This window comes from Physeter macrocephalus, chromosome 3 (genome assembly GCF_002837175.3).
Source record: "Physeter macrocephalus isolate SW-GA chromosome 3, ASM283717v5, whole genome shotgun sequence".
In the NCBI taxonomy this organism is placed as follows: Eukaryota; Metazoa; Chordata; class Mammalia; order Artiodactyla; family Physeteridae; genus Physeter; species Physeter macrocephalus.
In genome coordinates, this window is record NC_041216.1 from 30991650 (window position 1) to 31008108 (window position 16459).

Sequence of the window (16459 nt, forward strand, 5' to 3'; positions counted from 1 at the left end):
CAAGCCCTGGCCCTACAAGCCCCTTGGCCGGGAAGGGTCCCCTGGGTGGAAACCCTGCCCCCAGCCGTCCAGCTGCCAGGCTCAGAACCACGTGCCCCCCACCATGCCCCTCTGGGGCTCTCCCCTCTGATTGTCCAGGCCCCTGGCCCTTTGGGGGTCTGGTCAGCAGAAGGTCATGCTCGGGGCTGTGCCCACACTGGGCTGACTCAGGGCAGGCCCAGGGATGAGGTCAGGAGGCCTGGAAGGGGAGGGTGGGCACACTTATTTAGCACCTACTGCATGCAGGCTGAGCGGGACGTGCACCTTCTCCCTGGAATTGCTTGGAATCCCGAGAGGGAGGCAGGACCACTCCTGCTCCACGGAGCAGGGGACAGAGCAGGCCCAGCTCCCTGCTGAGGTCACCCTGTCCTGGGTGCACCTTGGCCCCGTGCCTGGCCTTTTCCTGTTCCATCAGCTGGCTTCCAGGTGGCGCAGGCGTAGGCGGGGATCACCCACCCAAGAAACGGAACAAAGTGGGGTGGGCGGAGGCAAAGGCTCGGGGTGACCCTGGTGTTAATACCAGCAGCGGCTGCGAGGCCACCTGAATACTCTGCTTTTGTCCCCTCCCCCCATCCTCAGCACATACCCACAGTGGGCTGTTATTAGGCCCATTTTACAGATAAAGATACTGAGGTCCAGAGAACCCAAGGACTAAGCGGCAGCACCTGGATTTGAATCCTGAGCCCACAGCGCTGTCCCAAGTCCATGCTGGCTCCAGAGGCTCTCTGGCGGGCGCATCCAAGGGGTAGCGATCCGAAGGGCTGGGGGCAGGGAGGCAGGTGGCCCCCTGGTCCCCTCGTCCTGCCTCCTGCCGTCATGCTGTCATGCCTAGCGTCATGCTGTCATGCCTAGCGATGCCAGGCCGGGCGTGCACGGGACACCCGGGGGCCGTGGGGCAGGAAGGCGACGCTGGGCCAGATGTGTGGCCGTCCAGCCACGGCCGCTTCCCCAACCTTCAAAGGCAAGCCGGGGCCCCGCCCCGCTGGGACGACTGCTCCCCAGATGGCCTCTGGGCCCGCAGCTCTGCACACAAAGCCAGGCGGCCCATGGAAATGAGTTTGTCGCCGGGCACGCGCCTTTTGTGCCGGATGAATGTCCTCAGCGGGGGGCGGGGTGTGGGAAGCCACCCGGAGCGGGCCTCCCGCCCGAATTCTCGCAAGACTGGGGGCGGGCAGGGCTCTGGGGCGGCTGCTGGTGGAGACGGAGCCCCAGAGCCAAGACCCGGTGGCACGGCGGCGGGCAGCCCACACACCCCACCCCCACCCCCCGTGCCCCATACTCCTGGGCCTTCTCAAGTAGCATCGGACAAACGGGGCTCCATGAGGCCAGCGAGAGCACTGGAGTTCTCTGCACCAGCAGAGAAGCAGAGGCCCTTGGGGGACTGACAGGGGTCGTTCTCACTCTCCCATGGGAGTGGGCTCCAGGGTAGGTGGCGGCTGCCCCATGGGGCCCAGAGCCTTCTGGACACCTCTGGTTGAGACCAGGAGCCCTCTGAGTCCTGGAGGGCAGGGGCAGGAGACAGGATGAGGCCACTGCCAAACTCAGGGACAAGCAGAGAAGGGAGGGCCAGATTCCGGAGCCCTCACCTCTAGCCAGTACCCCCGAGCCCTACCCCGCGCCAGGCTCTGGCCACTCTGCCTGGCACAGAGCAGCTACTTCAAGTGGGTCATCACTGCCCAGCTGGGGGTGGGCAACCTTGCTCTGGCCTTCTCCCCTAAGCTTCCAGCCAGCTGGGAGCCCAGGACTGGTTCGGCCACACTTGCCTTCACCTGTGAACCAGGGTGCCATGTCCCCTGCCCCACTGAGTGGGTCCAAGGAGACCCCCAGCCCAGTGGCTGTAGAGCATCAGGTGTGCCCTGGGCCACTGCTGGGCCTCACTGAGGGGTCCCCACAATGGGCTGGAAGCCCAGAGCCCCTGACAGCTGGCTCTGACTGCCAGTCATAATGCGGGGGCTGCAGGAGGGGGGAGCCCCAGCAGGTCCCCACAGGGAACGCTGATGAAGTTGTTGTCTGGCTTTGGCGTCAGGGCAGCGGTCCTGTGGGGGGTTGGCGAGGAGCTGGGGCATCCAGGGATCAGGGAGCAATGACCACGAGGGGCATGGAGCCTGAGTCCCACATCTGTGATCCCTCAGGTCCCCATAATACCTGGGAGCCGAGGGTCCCGGCTGGGATGGTACCTGCAGGGCTGGGGTTCTTCTCTCCTTTCAGCCATCACAGGATGGGGGGAGGCGGGCCTGGGTCAGCCCGGTGAGGCAAAGAGAAAGGACTTCCAAGCTCAGCGGCCCAGAGCTGCAGGTCCCCTTCCCACCCCAGCCCCCATAATTGATCCACCAGCAGGCAGCCCCCAACCCCCATGGGGCCCTTTGTCCTCTCCTGCCAGCCTCTAAAGCCCTCTTCCTCTGAGGTGCTGCCCTCCTGTACTTCCTGCCCCTCAAGAAAGCAGGGTACTCCCACCCCCGTGCTTGTTTTGCAAGCCCCCAGTGACCTGACCAGGAGGCGGGGGAGCTCCCTAAAGATCAGCCAGGCCAACGCAACAATCAGTGGGGAAAATGAGGCCCAGGGCAGGCTGCCTGGTCTCCAGCAGGCCCACAGCTGGACTGCTGTTGGAGAAAAGGAGTGGACGAGTCAGTCTAGGGCCCCCGATGAGAAAGTGGGGGCACCTGTGTGAAAGTGACCTTAGTCAGGGAGGGGGAGCTGGACGCTTTTAGGACAAAGTGGATCTTCCCCAGGTGTGCAATAGCACACATGCTCGGGGAAGGGGCGAGGCACGGACCCACCCAGTGGGTGTGAAGGGGAAGACTCCCCCCAGGCCGTGGAAGAAGCACAAGGAGGGGCCTGGGGGCTGAGTGACCACCTTGGTGCTTTCTCCGGGGAGGCGGAGCTGCCCCATCTGCCCTAACCCAGGGTCCAGTCTGGCCTCGGCCACCACCTGGGCCTCGGTTTGCTTACCTGTACAATGTGCAGGAAGACCCTCAGCCGCAGCAAGGCAGCCACCCCCGAGTGGGGCTCCCACACCAGCCCCAGAAGCTAGAGGGATGGGCGGGGCAAGCCCCCCCCCCGCACCGCCCCCGGGGGTGGTAAGGACAGCAGTTGACACAGCAGCGTGCCGGGTGCCATTCCACCCTGCAGGTGGGGCAAACCTGCCCCACAGTAAATATGCCAGGGTTGAGGTGACTGTGTTTCACCCCCTCGACTCCGCCTCGCATCAGGAAAGCAGCACTCCTCATGGTAAAGGAATGGCCTGGCTGTGTTCCAGTAAAATTTTATTTCTGTATGCTGCAATTTGAATTCCATCTCATTTTCACTTGCCTCAAAATATTTTTCTCCTTTGGATGTTTTTTTAAGGATTTAAAAATGTAACAGAGTCCTTCTTGGAAGGCACAGAAATGGTGAGGGGCCTGATGCTTGCGCGGTCCTCAGACGGGATGACCCTCCGAAACCCAGCAGGTGTGCGCTACCGAGGCACCGGTGGGGTTCATGGCCTACCCGGTCGTCCGGGGCCGAGCCAGCCCGGGAGGGGCCTCCGGGAGTCCTCCCGCCCCAGGCCCCGACCCGCGAGCCTGCCCCGGGCGCCGCCGCCGGGAGCTGCGATGCGCGCGCCCCTCCGCGCCCCTCCCGCGGCCGGCGGGCTGTGGGTCCGCGCTGCCAGGCGGTTCCCACACTGCGCGGCGGGCGCGGAAGCGTGCCTGCCCCCCGCGGCATTAGTGCCGGGGTCTGCCTCTGAATGAATGGGGGCGGCCGCGGGGGGCGAGGGGGGGCAACTCCCAAAAGACCATCTGGCTCCGCGTTATAATAGAGCAATAAAGGGCTTGTCTGCCTTTCAGAGGTTGGGAACGAGCTGCTCTCTGACACCGCGGGGTTTTTAACCAGCTGGGGACAGCGACCCGGCCCTGCCCCGGCCTCGCGGGGAGGGGGCGGGGCGCGGCCACGTGGGCCCGCGCGGCCCCTAATCCGGAGGCGCCCGTGAGACGCGCGGCTCCCGCGCTTTCCCACCCGCCCGCCTCTACGCGTCCCTGGGGCCACCGCCCTGGCCCCCGCGTTACACCTGGGAGACTGAGGCCCCGGGAGCGGGGGTTGAACGAGCCTGGGGTCTATGCCCATGTCTGCCAAGTCTGGAGCGCAGCCCTTTTGGGAACCTGGGGCCTGGTTTGGTCCCCAAAAGCGGGGGTCCCCAAGTCTGGCCTGGGGACTTGACAGGACTGCAGAAACTGGCTAACCACCGTCCCCCCCACCCACTCCGCCTTGGAGGGCAGGGGTCCCTCAGATCTACGGACACCCTGCCCCAAACCCACAGTCAGGTCCCAGGGTAGAGCCTGACCTCGGTGAGATGAGAGAAGGGGGTGGGGGAAGCTGGGCAGCCATCCAAGGGCCGCTTCGGAGGAAGGGTCCAAGCCCCCCGAATCACAGAACCTGACCGAGTCATCAGCTTTGTGACCTGACCCCCCAGCTGGCCAGACCCGGGCCAGGCAAGCCGCAGAAATGGGCAGCTGCAGCCCCAGCCCAGCCCTACCTCCTGGTCACCTGCACACAAGCCTTCCTGAGCGTCCCTCCCGGCTCGGAGCCCCCAGCGGCTTCCGCTGCAGAGGGAGAGGCTGCTGCGTGGGCCTGGGGCACGGAGGGCCCCGTGCCGTGACTCCGTGGCCCTGACTCGGTGCACTGGCCATACTTCAGGCGAGAGCCACAGGCAGCCCACGCGATCAGCCCCAGCGGTGGGGGCTCCTTCTGGGCCGGGGGGGCCCAGCAATGCCCCAGCCCCGCTTTGGCCACCCCCGGTCATCTCCAGCAACCTGGAGCCAGTCCCTCCCTCAGGTGGTCTTAGCAGGGAAAGCCCATGCTACATAGGTAAAGTGAGGCCACAGAAAGCCAAGGGCAGAGCCCAGCCTCAGCCTGGACACCCCCCGTGCCCTTCCCGCCCAGTCCCTCTCCCCTGAGACCCAGCTTCTGGCAGTGCACCGCTGAAGCGTCGGAGGGAGGGAGGCTTTCTTCAGCGAGGACGGTCTGTGTCTACACAGGGCGGGCAGTACAGACGCCAGAAACTGGGAGCCAGCTGCGGAGTCAACCAACCAAGGGCAGGGCATCTCGGTCCCCCTCAGCACCCAGGGTGAGGTGCCATCACGGGCTCTGGTTTTGCTCCCAATGGCAACCTGGAAACCCGCCCGCTTTGGACGGAGGCCCAGCCTGGAAACCTCGGAGCTTAGGGAACAGCTGCAAGACAGAGGCTGAGAGTCTGACCCCCAGGGGCAGGCCTGGGCAGGGGCTCTGGGGCCTTAGGGTGCGAGAGAAAAACTGTAGGCGGGAGCTAAGGGGTGGGTAGAGAGGAGGCGGGTGCAGAAGACAAAGCTGCCCGCCCCTGCCTCTGCCCCTGGAGCCTCCACCTCCTCTGACCTGTGGGCAAGAAGAGCTGCAGGGCCCCAGCTGCCTGGCTCACTCTGTGGCCTTGGGCCAGTGCCCTCCCCTTTCGAAGCTTCAGTTTCCTCATCTGTGCGATGGACAGGATAACAATCATCCTTCAATCCCAGAGCTGCTGTCCAGATACAAAGCCCCTCCTCTGGGGCTCGGCGTGCAGCAGGCGCTCAGTAAATGCCAGCTTTACGTTAGTGCCCCGTGAGCTGGGGGCATCACAGCCTCGAGGGTTGACTGGTGTCCACCTAGGATGATAAGATGCCCAACCCCTGACAGAGGAGATGTGGAGACGGGATGGCAGACCCCCCCCCCTCCCCAAATCACCCCCTGCAGCCTGCTCTCTATCCTGGGGCTGATTGGGCTCTGCCACCAGGAAACCCCCACCCAGCAGCACCCAGACTCGGCTGAGAAGCTGTCTGCAGCCCCAGCTGCCCTGGGGAGAGGTCTGGGGGCCACCCCTCTGCAGCCTGGCTTCCTTTATGGGGGCTCCAGGCCGAGGCAGGAGAAGGCATCTGGCCCCTGCCCCCCTTCCTCGGGGCCTCAGGTTCCCGCTCTGTGTAAGCGTCCCCCACCCGCTATCACTGGACTCCAAGTCCCCCTCTTGGGTCCAGCATAACCCTGGGGAAGAGGGGCTGGTCCTGAGCACGGAGGGCCGTGCTGGAGGGAAGGCCCCTCCCTGGCCACCCTGAACCCCCAGCCCCCTTCTGGGCTCTGGGGCCGACTGACCCACCATGTGATGTGGCCCAGGACCACAGCCCACTCCCAGGTAGGGTGGCGGCCGTCCGCGGCCACAGGCCTTTTGAAAAGCAGGCTATTGCACCCTCAACACCTCAGCTTCCTCGGCTTCCCCCATGAAACGGGGATAATCTTTCCTGCCTCTGAACGCTGCTGGAGGCCTAGATGAGCCAGGGTGCCACACTGGGCAGGGCACTGACCCCTAGACAGTGCAGGAGAGGGGCTGCTGACAGACAGGGCCTTCCTCACACCCACCCGGGGCCCAGGGTCCACCTACTCCAGGAGGGGTGCCCAGGGCAGCGCTCCGCCCAACTCAGGCCCCCCTCCCGTCGGGGCCTCTAACGCTGGGCAGTGGGCAGGGAGGAGAGGACGCCTGAGGTGTGTCCACACGTTGACCCGCCAAGGAAAGCGGGCCAAGCTGAGGGGCCGGGGGGCAGTGCCAGGCCCTTTATCTCCAGAGCCCAGGCACGGGTGTGCATTCACAGGCACGCAAGGGCACACGTGCATGGCACACACACGGGCGGGCACACGCGCATGGCGCACGTGCATGGGCGCACGTGCACAGGCCCACACACAGGGGAGCCTCTTCCAGCCATTCTTGGACACTTCTGGTGCCTGCTTCCGCTCACCCCCACGTCCGTATCCCACCATTCTCTTTTCCTGGATAAAGCTTCCCAGAATTCCTCACCTGGGACACACCCAGTCTCCCTTCAAGGAACTCCTCGGGCATCACCTCCTCCAGGAAGCCCTCCCTTGGCAGCCCTGCCTTTCCCTTCATCGCCCTACATCCAGAGCTCTTCTGAAAAACGTCAGTGTCTCAAGCTTTCCCCAAGATGCCCCCTTGCTCCCTGGGGCCCCTGTGGGAGCCTAAACGTGTCTTTTTAGAAATTATACAAACAGTAGACACTCCTTCAAGAAAATCTGGAGAAAGCAGACATAAGAAAAACTAACCAAGTTTCTGGCCCCCAAAATGTCAGCATTTGGGAGCTTCCCTCCATCTCTCTGCCAATGTCAGGAGGACACTCGGTCTTCGATGTAACTCCATGGTGGGCTAACTGCACCCCCAAAGTGACCTCCTAAGTGCAAGGTCTCCCCAGCCCCAAGTTCAGCCCCCGTCCACCCCGCAGGGCAGGGGCCAGGCCTCAGTCCCTTCTCAGCCCAGCTGTGCCCAGGTGTCCGCTGGCCCAGGGAAGGGAAGAGTCCCGCAGCTAGGAGGGAGGGAAGAGCCCCCTCTCGCATCCAGGTCTTTGGCCTGGTTCTGGGGGGCGCGGGGAGCCAGGGCAGAGGGGGGCTGGGGAGTGGAGGGCGGGGTTTCCTCCCACCCCCCCAGAGCACCCCTCCCCCAGAGCGGCCACGCAGCCGGAGGTTCCCACACTCTGGACCCTCCGCCTGCGCGGCGACAAAGGCAGCTGCGTGCCTCGCAGGCCGCCTGGGAGCTGCGGCCGCCCTTTGTCCACGGTCCTGGCCACCCGCCATCTGGAACAAGACTCCGACCAGGGGATCGAGGGATCCATGCGGCTGCTCCTGCACGCCACGGGGGAGACGCATGTCACCCCCCACCGGTTCCCTCTCCACGGCAGGCGCCACTCACGTCAGCGCCCCAGGCCCACAGCCCGGGCTCTGCGCCCCTTCCCCTCCCCCATCCCGTCTCCGCAGGTCCAAGTCCCACAGCTCCCACCCTCACCGTCCAGTGGCCTCAGCAACCTCTCGGTGCCTGGGAGCTCTTGGAAGAAGGAAGGAGTAATACTGCCTGGTCCCCAGGCAGGTCTAGCCTGGGAAATATCCCAGAGCTCTTAGCCCTGCCTAGTACGTGATAATAATAATAAATGCTCAAAAACCCTCTGGTTCCTGTCTGTGAAATGGGGCAGGGACACTCCCCTCACAGGGCAGTTCTAAGAAGGCAGATTCCTGTTCCCTGCCTGGTGCTTAGTAGATGCTCAGAAACTGGGACTCTTACCCCCATCCAGCTCCCGCCTGGATCCCCAAGGAGAGACCCCAAACCCCCTCCCCACCCCCAGACAGACTCAGCAACCTATAGACACCGCCTCTCCAGTGCTCCCAGGGGCCTGCCTGGCTGGGGGCAATTGTGAGCGGCACCCAGTCCAGCTTTGTCCCTTCACACCTGGGCACCCGAGCCGGGCGCCTCCCTGCTGTCCTGGGTGCTCTTTCAATGGCCACCGCAGGTGGACCGGCTGGTGATGGAGGGCCGGCCGGGGCCCCCGCTGGGAGCCACTGGAGGGCAGGAGAGGGGCACAGCACTGAGTTTGGATGGGCCCAGGGCGAGAGCCATGGCACAGGACCACCCCCGGGGGCACCAGTCTCCGGGCTGTGCACAGCCTGGGGTCCCTGTGGTGGCACATGGGGGTGTCCCAGGGGGTTGTCACTGTCCCTCCTCTCCCAGAAGGCCAGCCTGCCCACTCCCCATACCCCAAGAAGGAAACCCTCCTGGGACCAGAAACACCCAGGTTGTGGACAACCTGGGACCTCACAGAACCCTGTGGATGGCACAACCTGCTCCAGGGAATCTGGCCCCGGGCTGAGGCGGAGGCAGCAGTGCGGATCTGGGCAGAGGCCAGTGGGTACAGCAGTGTCCCTTCCACACCGGTCCAGCCTGCAGGGCACTGGGAGGTCCAGGGCAGGGTCACTTGGGGCTGGATGTGGGGGGTGGGGAGCGAGTGTGTGGCTCTTCTCCAAGGAGTCCTCCTTTTTTATTTTTTTTTAAATTGTGGTAAAATACACACAACATAAAATAACTTTAATTATTTATAAGTGCACAACTCAGTGGCATTAAGCACATGCACGCTATTGTACAACCATCACCACCATCCGTCTCCAGAACTTTCTCATCTTCCCAAACCGACGCTCTGCCCCCATGAGACACTCCCTGCCCACCCCTCCCCCAGCCCCGGCCCCGCCCTCCTCCTTTCTGTCTCTGTGAGTGTGGCTCCTGCAGGGACGTCACAGAAGCGGGATCACGTAGGATGTGTCCTTTCGCGGCCGGCTCATGTCGCTCAGCACAGTGGCTTCAAGGTCATCCACGTAGGAGCAGGTACCAGAATCGCCTTTCTTTTTGAGGCTGAATAACATTCTGTCGCATGAATGGACCACATTTCACTTATCCATTCATCTGTTGATGGACACGTGTTGTTTTTACCTCTGGGTGCTTGTGAATAATGCTTCTGTGAACATGGGTATACGAGGGTCTCTTTGAGACCCCACTTTCAATTCTTTTGGGTACAGAGCACAAGTGGAATTGCCACGTCACATGGTAATTCTACGTTTAATTTTGGAGGAACCACCACACTGTTTACCACAGCAGCTGCACCAGCCCTATGAGAAGACCTCCCTTGTCATGGGGAGCAAATGCCCCTGGAGCACCGCCCCCATCATGGTGCCCTTTGCTTTGCAGTCAGCCTGGGAGGGGTGGAGTTGGGGTGCGGGTTATTTAGAAATGGGTTATGGGGCTTCCCTGGTGGCGCAGGGGTTACGAATCCGCCTGCCAATGCAGGGGACACGGGTTCGAGCCCCGGTCCAGGAAGATCCCACATGCCGCGGAGCAACGAAGCCCCTGCACCACAACTACTGAGCCTGCGCTCTAGAGCCCGAGAGCCACAACTGCTGAGCCCACGCGCCACAACTACTGAAGCCCGCGTGCCTAGAGCCCGTGCTCCGCAACAAGAGAAGCCGCTGCAATGAGAAGCCCGCGCACCGCAACGAAGAGTAGCCGCCGCTCGCCGCAACTAGAGAAAGCCCGCGCGCAGCAACGAAGACCCAACACAGCCAAAGATAAATAAATAATTAATTTTTTTAAAAAAAGAAAAGAGAAACGGGTTGTGATCCTAGATTCCTGAATTCTAGCATAATCATACCCAGCTCGTGGGTTTGGCCTGGAGCCCCACATCCACAGCAGGCACCTTGCCTCAGTGGCTGTTTCTAGACACCTCACCCCACCCTAGACTTACCGAGCTCTCCAGGGTGGGGGCAGGACAAACTCTCCCCGCCCCCCCAGCTGCTGGGGGCAGCCAAAGCGGAGGATCCGAGCCCCCTCCACGTTCTGGGATGCTTCCGCGCTAAGCCTGCCAGCCAGGAGAGGCCCTGGGCTCTCCCCCCACTCCTCCCTCCTCCGCAGCCCCCCCAGGCTGCTGGGCCACTCACCTCGGACGGACGTGTGAGCCGGGAGCCCAGCGACTTTCCCACACTTTGGCCCCATTCACAGTGTTAAACGGCCCACAAAGGCCAGGCGTGTGCCTCGGAGGCCGCGCTGCCATCTGGCCCGCACTCGGGGAGGGATCAAGCCTTTCATCCGGCCGGGCTGAGATTTAACACCATTCATTTCATATTTCCCACAACTCAAAATTGGATCAAAGCTGCTACTGTCCAGGGGGAGGGAGGAGGGGAGGAAGGCGGGAGGAGCCAGCCCCCCACGGCCCACCCGCCACCCTCACCTCCACCCTGGCCCACTGCGGGTGGGCGTGCAGCTGGGGTGGGGTGGGGTGGGGTAGGGGCTGGACCACGTCTCTGGCACGTGTCTCCTTTGGGCCGAGAGCTGGCTTGGGGGAGGTGGCCAGCTGTCCCTCTGAAGCTGGGGGGGTGGGGGACAGGGGGACAGGCCCGGCCTGGGTGCTGCCCTCAGTTCCGGGCAGAGCCCTGGGGCCCCGGCTGCCAGCAGCCAGGCCGTCAAGCACACGCCCCTTGTCCCTGCATTCCCTCTTCCTTGGCCAAGCTCCTCCTCGGCGCCAGGTGCCGGGCTGGCAGGGTGTGGGCGATGGGGATACAGGCAACTAAGCCATCCTGCCCTCCCCCCGACAGTCCACCCCCAGGGAGTCCATAGGCAGGCGAGGGACCCACCAAAACGTGCCGGTCGCCCAGCGCAAGCCCCGCTTTGGGTGCAAAAATGGCTCCACTGAGCGTCACCGGGTGCCCCTTGCAGCCTGTGGGATCTGCCAGCCCACGTTGACAGTGCCAGCCAGGGCTGTGGAGCAGAGGGCAGAGCACATGTCTCCAGCATGCCCATCCCAGCTTGCCTGGGTGCCCTCTGCCCTTCTGCATCAAACCTGATCGGGCCGGATATCTGTGGTAGGGGGTCCACCTGCTTGAGAGGAGCCCAGGCTCAGGGTCACCCACCTCCCAAAGCCAGCCTGGGGCCTGTTTCCCCTTCAAGAGAGGTACTCTGGGGGAAGAGCAGGTGCCAAAGAGTGAATGGGGCTGCCCTCCACTCCCTTCCAAAGTCACCTGAAGGTTCCCCCCCGGGAGCCCCCCAGCCTAATCCATCCCAGTGGGTGACCAGCAGGCTCTTGGGGCTGCCCTGTGCTGGCTCCAAGCCAAGCCTGCCCTGGCCGTCCTGACACCATCCTCCTGCTTCCCGGATGGGCCCACCTCCGGGTCCCCAAAGGCTCCTTGTGCTGCGGACTTCTTGAGCAGGTCCACCAAGCAGGCCCCTCATAGCTGTGAGTCACTGCCAAGACCCTTGTTAAGGCCCTGCAATGCCCAGCTGCACTCGGACGTGGCTGCCGTCCAGGGAGCTGTGCTCCTGGATCTAGACTCTGGCTGACGCACCCTGATGCCAGCCGCTGGCTCCCCGGGCTGAAGCCCTGCCTCCTCTTTGGACCTCGCTGGGTCCCGCCTGCCCCCTAGAAGGTAGTCCCAGCCCCACCCCCTCCCGCAGTCCCTGCAGAACTGGATTCCTGGCTGCAGAGAATCAAAGTAAAGTGATTGTTTTGGGTGGAGGGGGGCTCCCAACAAGCCCTCCCCTAGGGACCCAGGGTGGGGCTGGTGGCCCCCCAGGCAGCGGCTGGCCCTCACCTGGGCTGGCCAAGTACCGGGATCAGCGGTTCCTCCAGTGGGTCTGAGCAGGTACAGCGTTCGTGTGGGCTTCAGGCAGGAGCCTCATGTCTGCCACCTGGCACCCGCTTCCTCACCACTGGCAAAATGCCCAGGGACAGCAAGCCCTACAAGCGCTCCTAAGGCAGTGCAGAGGATAGCATGCAGCCGAGGCTTCCCCCGAGTCACGCAGGAGCAGTGACCACACACCTGTACGGAGCATGCCCGGAGCCACGCGCCCTCCCGTGCTCCACGGACAGCCACGGTCAGACGCCCATCCAGATGGGGGTGGGGTGGGACCCTGGGGGCCACCTGCTGATTCACAGCACCCCAGATGCCACAGCCTGATGAACTGCTCCAGGGAGGAGGGAGTGCAGCTGCCGGGGGGCGGGGGGGGGGGAGGGAGGGACCGCCTAGGTGCCGGGCTCCATGCTGGGCGTTTCGGGTACTCTGGCTCCCTGAAGCTACCCAGAGCCCAGCCAGGGAGGCGTGGGGGGGGGGGGGGGGGGGGGGGAGGGACCGCCTAGGTGCCGGGCTCCATGCTGGGCGTTTCGGGTACTCTGGCTCCCTGAAGCTACCCAGAGCCCAGCCAGGGAGGCGTGGCAGCCCGTTTTCTAGCTCTGAAGTCACGTGTCCCAGGTGACAGCCTGGGGACTTGCCACCTGTGCCAGTAGGTCTGATCCTGGGAGCCTGGGCCCCTCTTCCACCTGTGCAGAGCGAGGTGACTGTGTCTGTTCAGGAAAAGTGCGGCTTCCTCCGTCCCCCTCGCCTGTCAGGGACGGTGCCCATCCTCCTGGAAGCCGCCGCACTTGTGCATTCTAAAGCTTCCCCTTATCTGGGCTCCTGGCCTCTGCCAGCCGGCAGCAGGGAGTCGCTGGGGAGGGGGGGGAGAAGGGAGAGGAGAGGGGAAGGGGGGAGGGGAGGGGAGGGGCGCAGCTCCTTCCTGCCCCCACCCTTGTCCCCGCGGCCTGGGAAAAGGCAGCATATTGAGGCGCGGGGCTCCCAGCGTCAGGCCCCGGGATGCTAATGAGGGCGAGCGCGTTCCCACAGCCCGGACATTGTGCGGCGCGGCCCACCTGCTCCTCGGGGAGCGCCCATTGTGCCCGCGCCAATTCACAGGCAATTTAGCGTGCGCTAATGGGCCGGCGCCTTTGTGCGGCCCGCGCCGCCATTGGCCGCGGAGTGTGGGAACGGCCGCGGCGCCCGGGCCCCAGGCGCCAGCCCGCCGCCCGCGCCTATATAGCGGCCGGGGCCCGCGCCAGCACGGGACGCGCCCGCTCCGCTCCCTGCTTCCTCGCCTCCTCGCCTCTCCCCGCGCCAGGCATGGCCCCCAGCACCGTGGCCGTGGAGCTGCTCAGCCCCAAAGAGAAAAACCGAGTAAGTGCGCGGCCGCGGCCCCCGCGGCCCCCGCGCTGGCGCGGCCCCGCTGACGCCCCCTCCTCCCGCCCGCAGCTGCGGAAGCCGGTGGTGGAGAAGATGCGCCGCGACCGCATCAACAGCAGCATCGAGCAGCTGAAGCTGCTGCTGGAGCAGGAGTTCGCGCGCCACCAGCCCAACTCCAAGCTGGAGAAGGCCGACATCCTGGAGATGGCCGTCAGCTACCTGAAACACAGCAAAGGTGAGCCGCCCGGCGCCCGGGAGCCGCGGCCCGCGCGACCCCCGCCCCGCCCCGCGCCCCGGGCTCCCCGGCCCCGATCACCGCCGCCCCGGCTCCCCGCAGCCTTCGCCGCCGCCGCCGCCGCCGCCGCCGGCCCCAAGAGCCTGCACCAGGACTACAGCGAGGGCTACTCGTGGTGCCTGCAGGAGGCCGTGCAGTTCCTGACGCTGCACGCGGCCAGCGACACGCAGATGAAGCTGCTCTACCACTTCCAGCGCCCGCCGGCCGCGCCGGCCGCGCCCGCCAAGGAGCCCAAGGCGCCTGGCTCCGCGCCCGCGCCCGCCCCGGCCAAGGCCGCCGCCGCCGCCGCCGCGCGCCAGCCCGCCTGCGGCCTCTGGCGGCCGTGGTGACCCGCGGGCGGCCGCCCTGCCCGGAGGACCAGAGGGCCAGCGCGTTCCTCCGGCAGCGGGGAGGGCCTCCCCATCGTCCGTGCCGCCCCTGGCTTGGACTGGCCCCTTCTCCGGAAGGCTCTTTCTCCAGGCTGGCGGGCCAGCAGGAGGGTCATTCTCAGAGAATGTGCGTGCAGTGTCCTTGTCATTTAGGGCCCATCTTCTGCCAAATGTCTGACCCCATGGGGTTGCTCTGTGTTTGCATTTCAGCAAGTGACTTCTGGGAAGTCCCCACTGCCGGGGTTCTATGATATTTGTAGGCGGCGGGGCTCGGCCAGCCGGCGCCCCATGCGTAGAGGGCTTTCTTCAGATCCGGTGCTGCCAGGCCACTGGGCCTGGCGCAGGCCGTGCCGTGGGCACATTTGCCTTTTGTGAAGGCGGAACTCAAGGTGTATCCTCGTAGGAACGAGAGTGTCAGCCTGGATGGGCGTGGAAGGACAGGGCAGAGCCGTGGGCGCAGGGCCCCTGGGGATGCTTTGCTGTCTGGTCGGGGCTCACACCGGGGCTGTGTGGGGCGGCTGCGGGTCTCCACCACGATCCTTAAAGGATTCCCGTGTGGGTGGGTGCGCGTGGGCACAACTTTGTACTCAGAATTTGAACTCTCAGTCACGTGGGAGCCACGGGACTGCTCTAAAGACTTCTAATAAAATCCGACGAGTTCAGCCCCCTCCGCTGTCTGTCTCTTGTGCCTCACACGTGTCCTTGGTGGCCACCAGGCAGGCGGGTCTGCAGGGATGACGGGGAGTGGGTACTATCTTGGTATGCAGCCACAGGTGGGCGGTGTCCTTGCCAGTGACCCCCTGGACACGGGAAGAAGGGCTGGGCTCCTGCTGAAGGGAGAGGGCAGGCAGAGGAGAAGCCCGGAGGGAGGAAGCGGAGGTGACAGGCAGGGAAGGAGAAGCTGGAAATGAGGGGTGAGGGGACAGGCCGGGAGGCCGGGGAGAGAGAAACGGGGTTGGGGGGGAAAGTGAGTGAGAGGCAGGGAAGCAGGGGAGAGGCAGGCTGCCAGGGAGGGGGCCTCACGGGACACATTAGGTCCCCCGTGTGCAGTAGGAGGGGACGTGGCGGGAGACCTGGCTTCCCCGCCCTAGACCTCTCACTATAGCTCCCTGCAGGTGGGGGTGGTGGCGAAGTGACAGGAATGTCCAGCTCTGTCCAGCTGAGAGCAACCCCAAAGCCACAGCCTGCAGCAGACCTCTTGCTGCAGCAAAAAGGGTGTAGCTGGGCCAGACACACAGAAGGCGTTTGCCCCTCCACGGTCCTCCCTGCCCGGCGGCCCTGTCCTGGGACAAGCTCCTGGGGTACCTTTCTCGGCTGGCCCACAGGTGGCCAGCTGCCCTGCCTTCCTGCAGGTGGACCGCTCACCAAGGCTGAAACAGGCAGTGCCGGCAATGAACCTGCCAAGGGCAGGCCCCGGCCTCAGAAAGGGCACCTATTTTTAGGCAGGCCCGGGGTGTTGGTTGAGTCTGCAGGGACACAGAGGTACCCAGGCTGGCCCTCCCTCGTTCCTGCTTGGCACCTCTCTTTGCTCTGCCTCCCGTCCCTTTCTGTCCACTCTGCAGCGGAGGTCCATAGCACCCCTTCCAGGCCAGTACTGCTAGTGGCCTCTGGGGTCCCTGCTGAGCCCTGGGAGCGGTGAGCAAGGGGTGGGAAGCCCCTCTCACACCCCTCACGTTTATTGCTTGTGCGGCAGGCCCATCGTTGAACTTAGCGGGGGCAATCGCTGTCCTCGTGGGTGTACCTCCTGGTCAGGCTGACCTGGTCAGGCAGCTGGTGGCATGCTCAGACAGAGGCTGAGGTCCAGAGACTCAAAGTAACTGGCCCAGGGTCACCTAGGAGGCAGGTGCCAAAGCCACCGCGGGCCCTCGGCACGCTTCCAACACTGGGCTCTTTTGCAAAGTGCCCACTGCCTTTGAGGGGTACACGCCCCTTAAGAAGAGCCTCCACACCTTCCCAGAGACTAGCCCTGGAAGCCTGTCCCCAACACCATATGGCAGCTTTCCCAGCTTGTTCCCTGCAAACTCCCACAGACTCCCTCTTTTGCCAGAAAATGGCCTCCTCCAGGACGGCTGTCCGGCTTTCCCCTGCACTTTCTGAGGATCTCACCATCATTCACACATCTTGCCCAGCTGCAAGGGCAGCTCCTACTCCGGGCGGGGTGAGAAAGGCTCCGAGAGGGCAGCGTCCCCAACTCCCCCTGTTTGCATAGGGTTTTGAACACCCACGGCCCTGCACTCCTAGGGGACCAAGCTGGTGGGTGCCAAGCGTCTTCACGTGCAGGTGCCAGACTCACAACCGCAGTCACTAAAGAAACCGATTACCCTGGTGGTCGCCAAACCCCAGGTGCCCCCTCTGCACTAGCTCATATCATTTGAGGTCAGCATCCGGCCAACTCAGTGAAGGAACAACAAAGACG

General features: G+C 64.3%; 2 protein-coding genes across 2 annotated transcripts in view; one reads left to right on the forward strand and one right to left on the reverse strand.

Annotated features, from left to right (window-relative positions):
• Nucleotides 1-6955, reverse strand: part of TTC34 (tetratricopeptide repeat domain 34) — a 25884-nt gene extending 18929 nt beyond the window's left edge. The window contains exons 1-3 of the mRNA XM_028484276.1: nt 6866-6955; nt 2989-3066; nt 1918-2075 (exon numbers count right to left, since the gene is read on the reverse strand). Of these exons, the coding sequence (XP_028340077.1) occupies nt 1918-2075; nt 2989-3066; nt 6866-6955 (326 nt within the window). The remainder of the gene's footprint in view (nt 1-1917; nt 2076-2988; nt 3067-6865) is intronic.
• A 6365-nt stretch (nt 6956-13320) lies between these two features.
• HES5 (hes family bHLH transcription factor 5) lies at nt 13321-14004 on the forward strand. The gene is made up of 3 exons (XM_024125248.1): nt 13321-13374; nt 13450-13615; nt 13718-14004. Exons 1-3 carry the CDS (start codon nt 13321-13323, stop codon nt 14002-14004), a joined length of 507 nt encoding a protein of 168 aa, XP_023981016.1.
• Nucleotides 14005-16459: the final 2455 nt, after the last annotated feature.

Bases quoted from the DNA above. Each gene is read 5' to 3' on its own strand.
- HES5 (XM_024125248.1), top strand. From the start codon at position 13,321: ATGGCCCCCAGCACCGTGGCCGTGGAGCTGCTCAGCCCCAAAGAGAAA. The intron at 13,375-13,449 runs GTAAGTGCGCGG...TCCCGCCCGCAG, and splicing joins GCCCCAAAGAGAAAAACCGA to CTGCGGAAGCCGGTGGTGGA. The intron at 13,616-13,717 runs GTGAGCCGCCCG...GGCTCCCCGCAG, and splicing joins CTACCTGAAACACAGCAAAG to CCTTCGCCGCCGCCGCCGCC.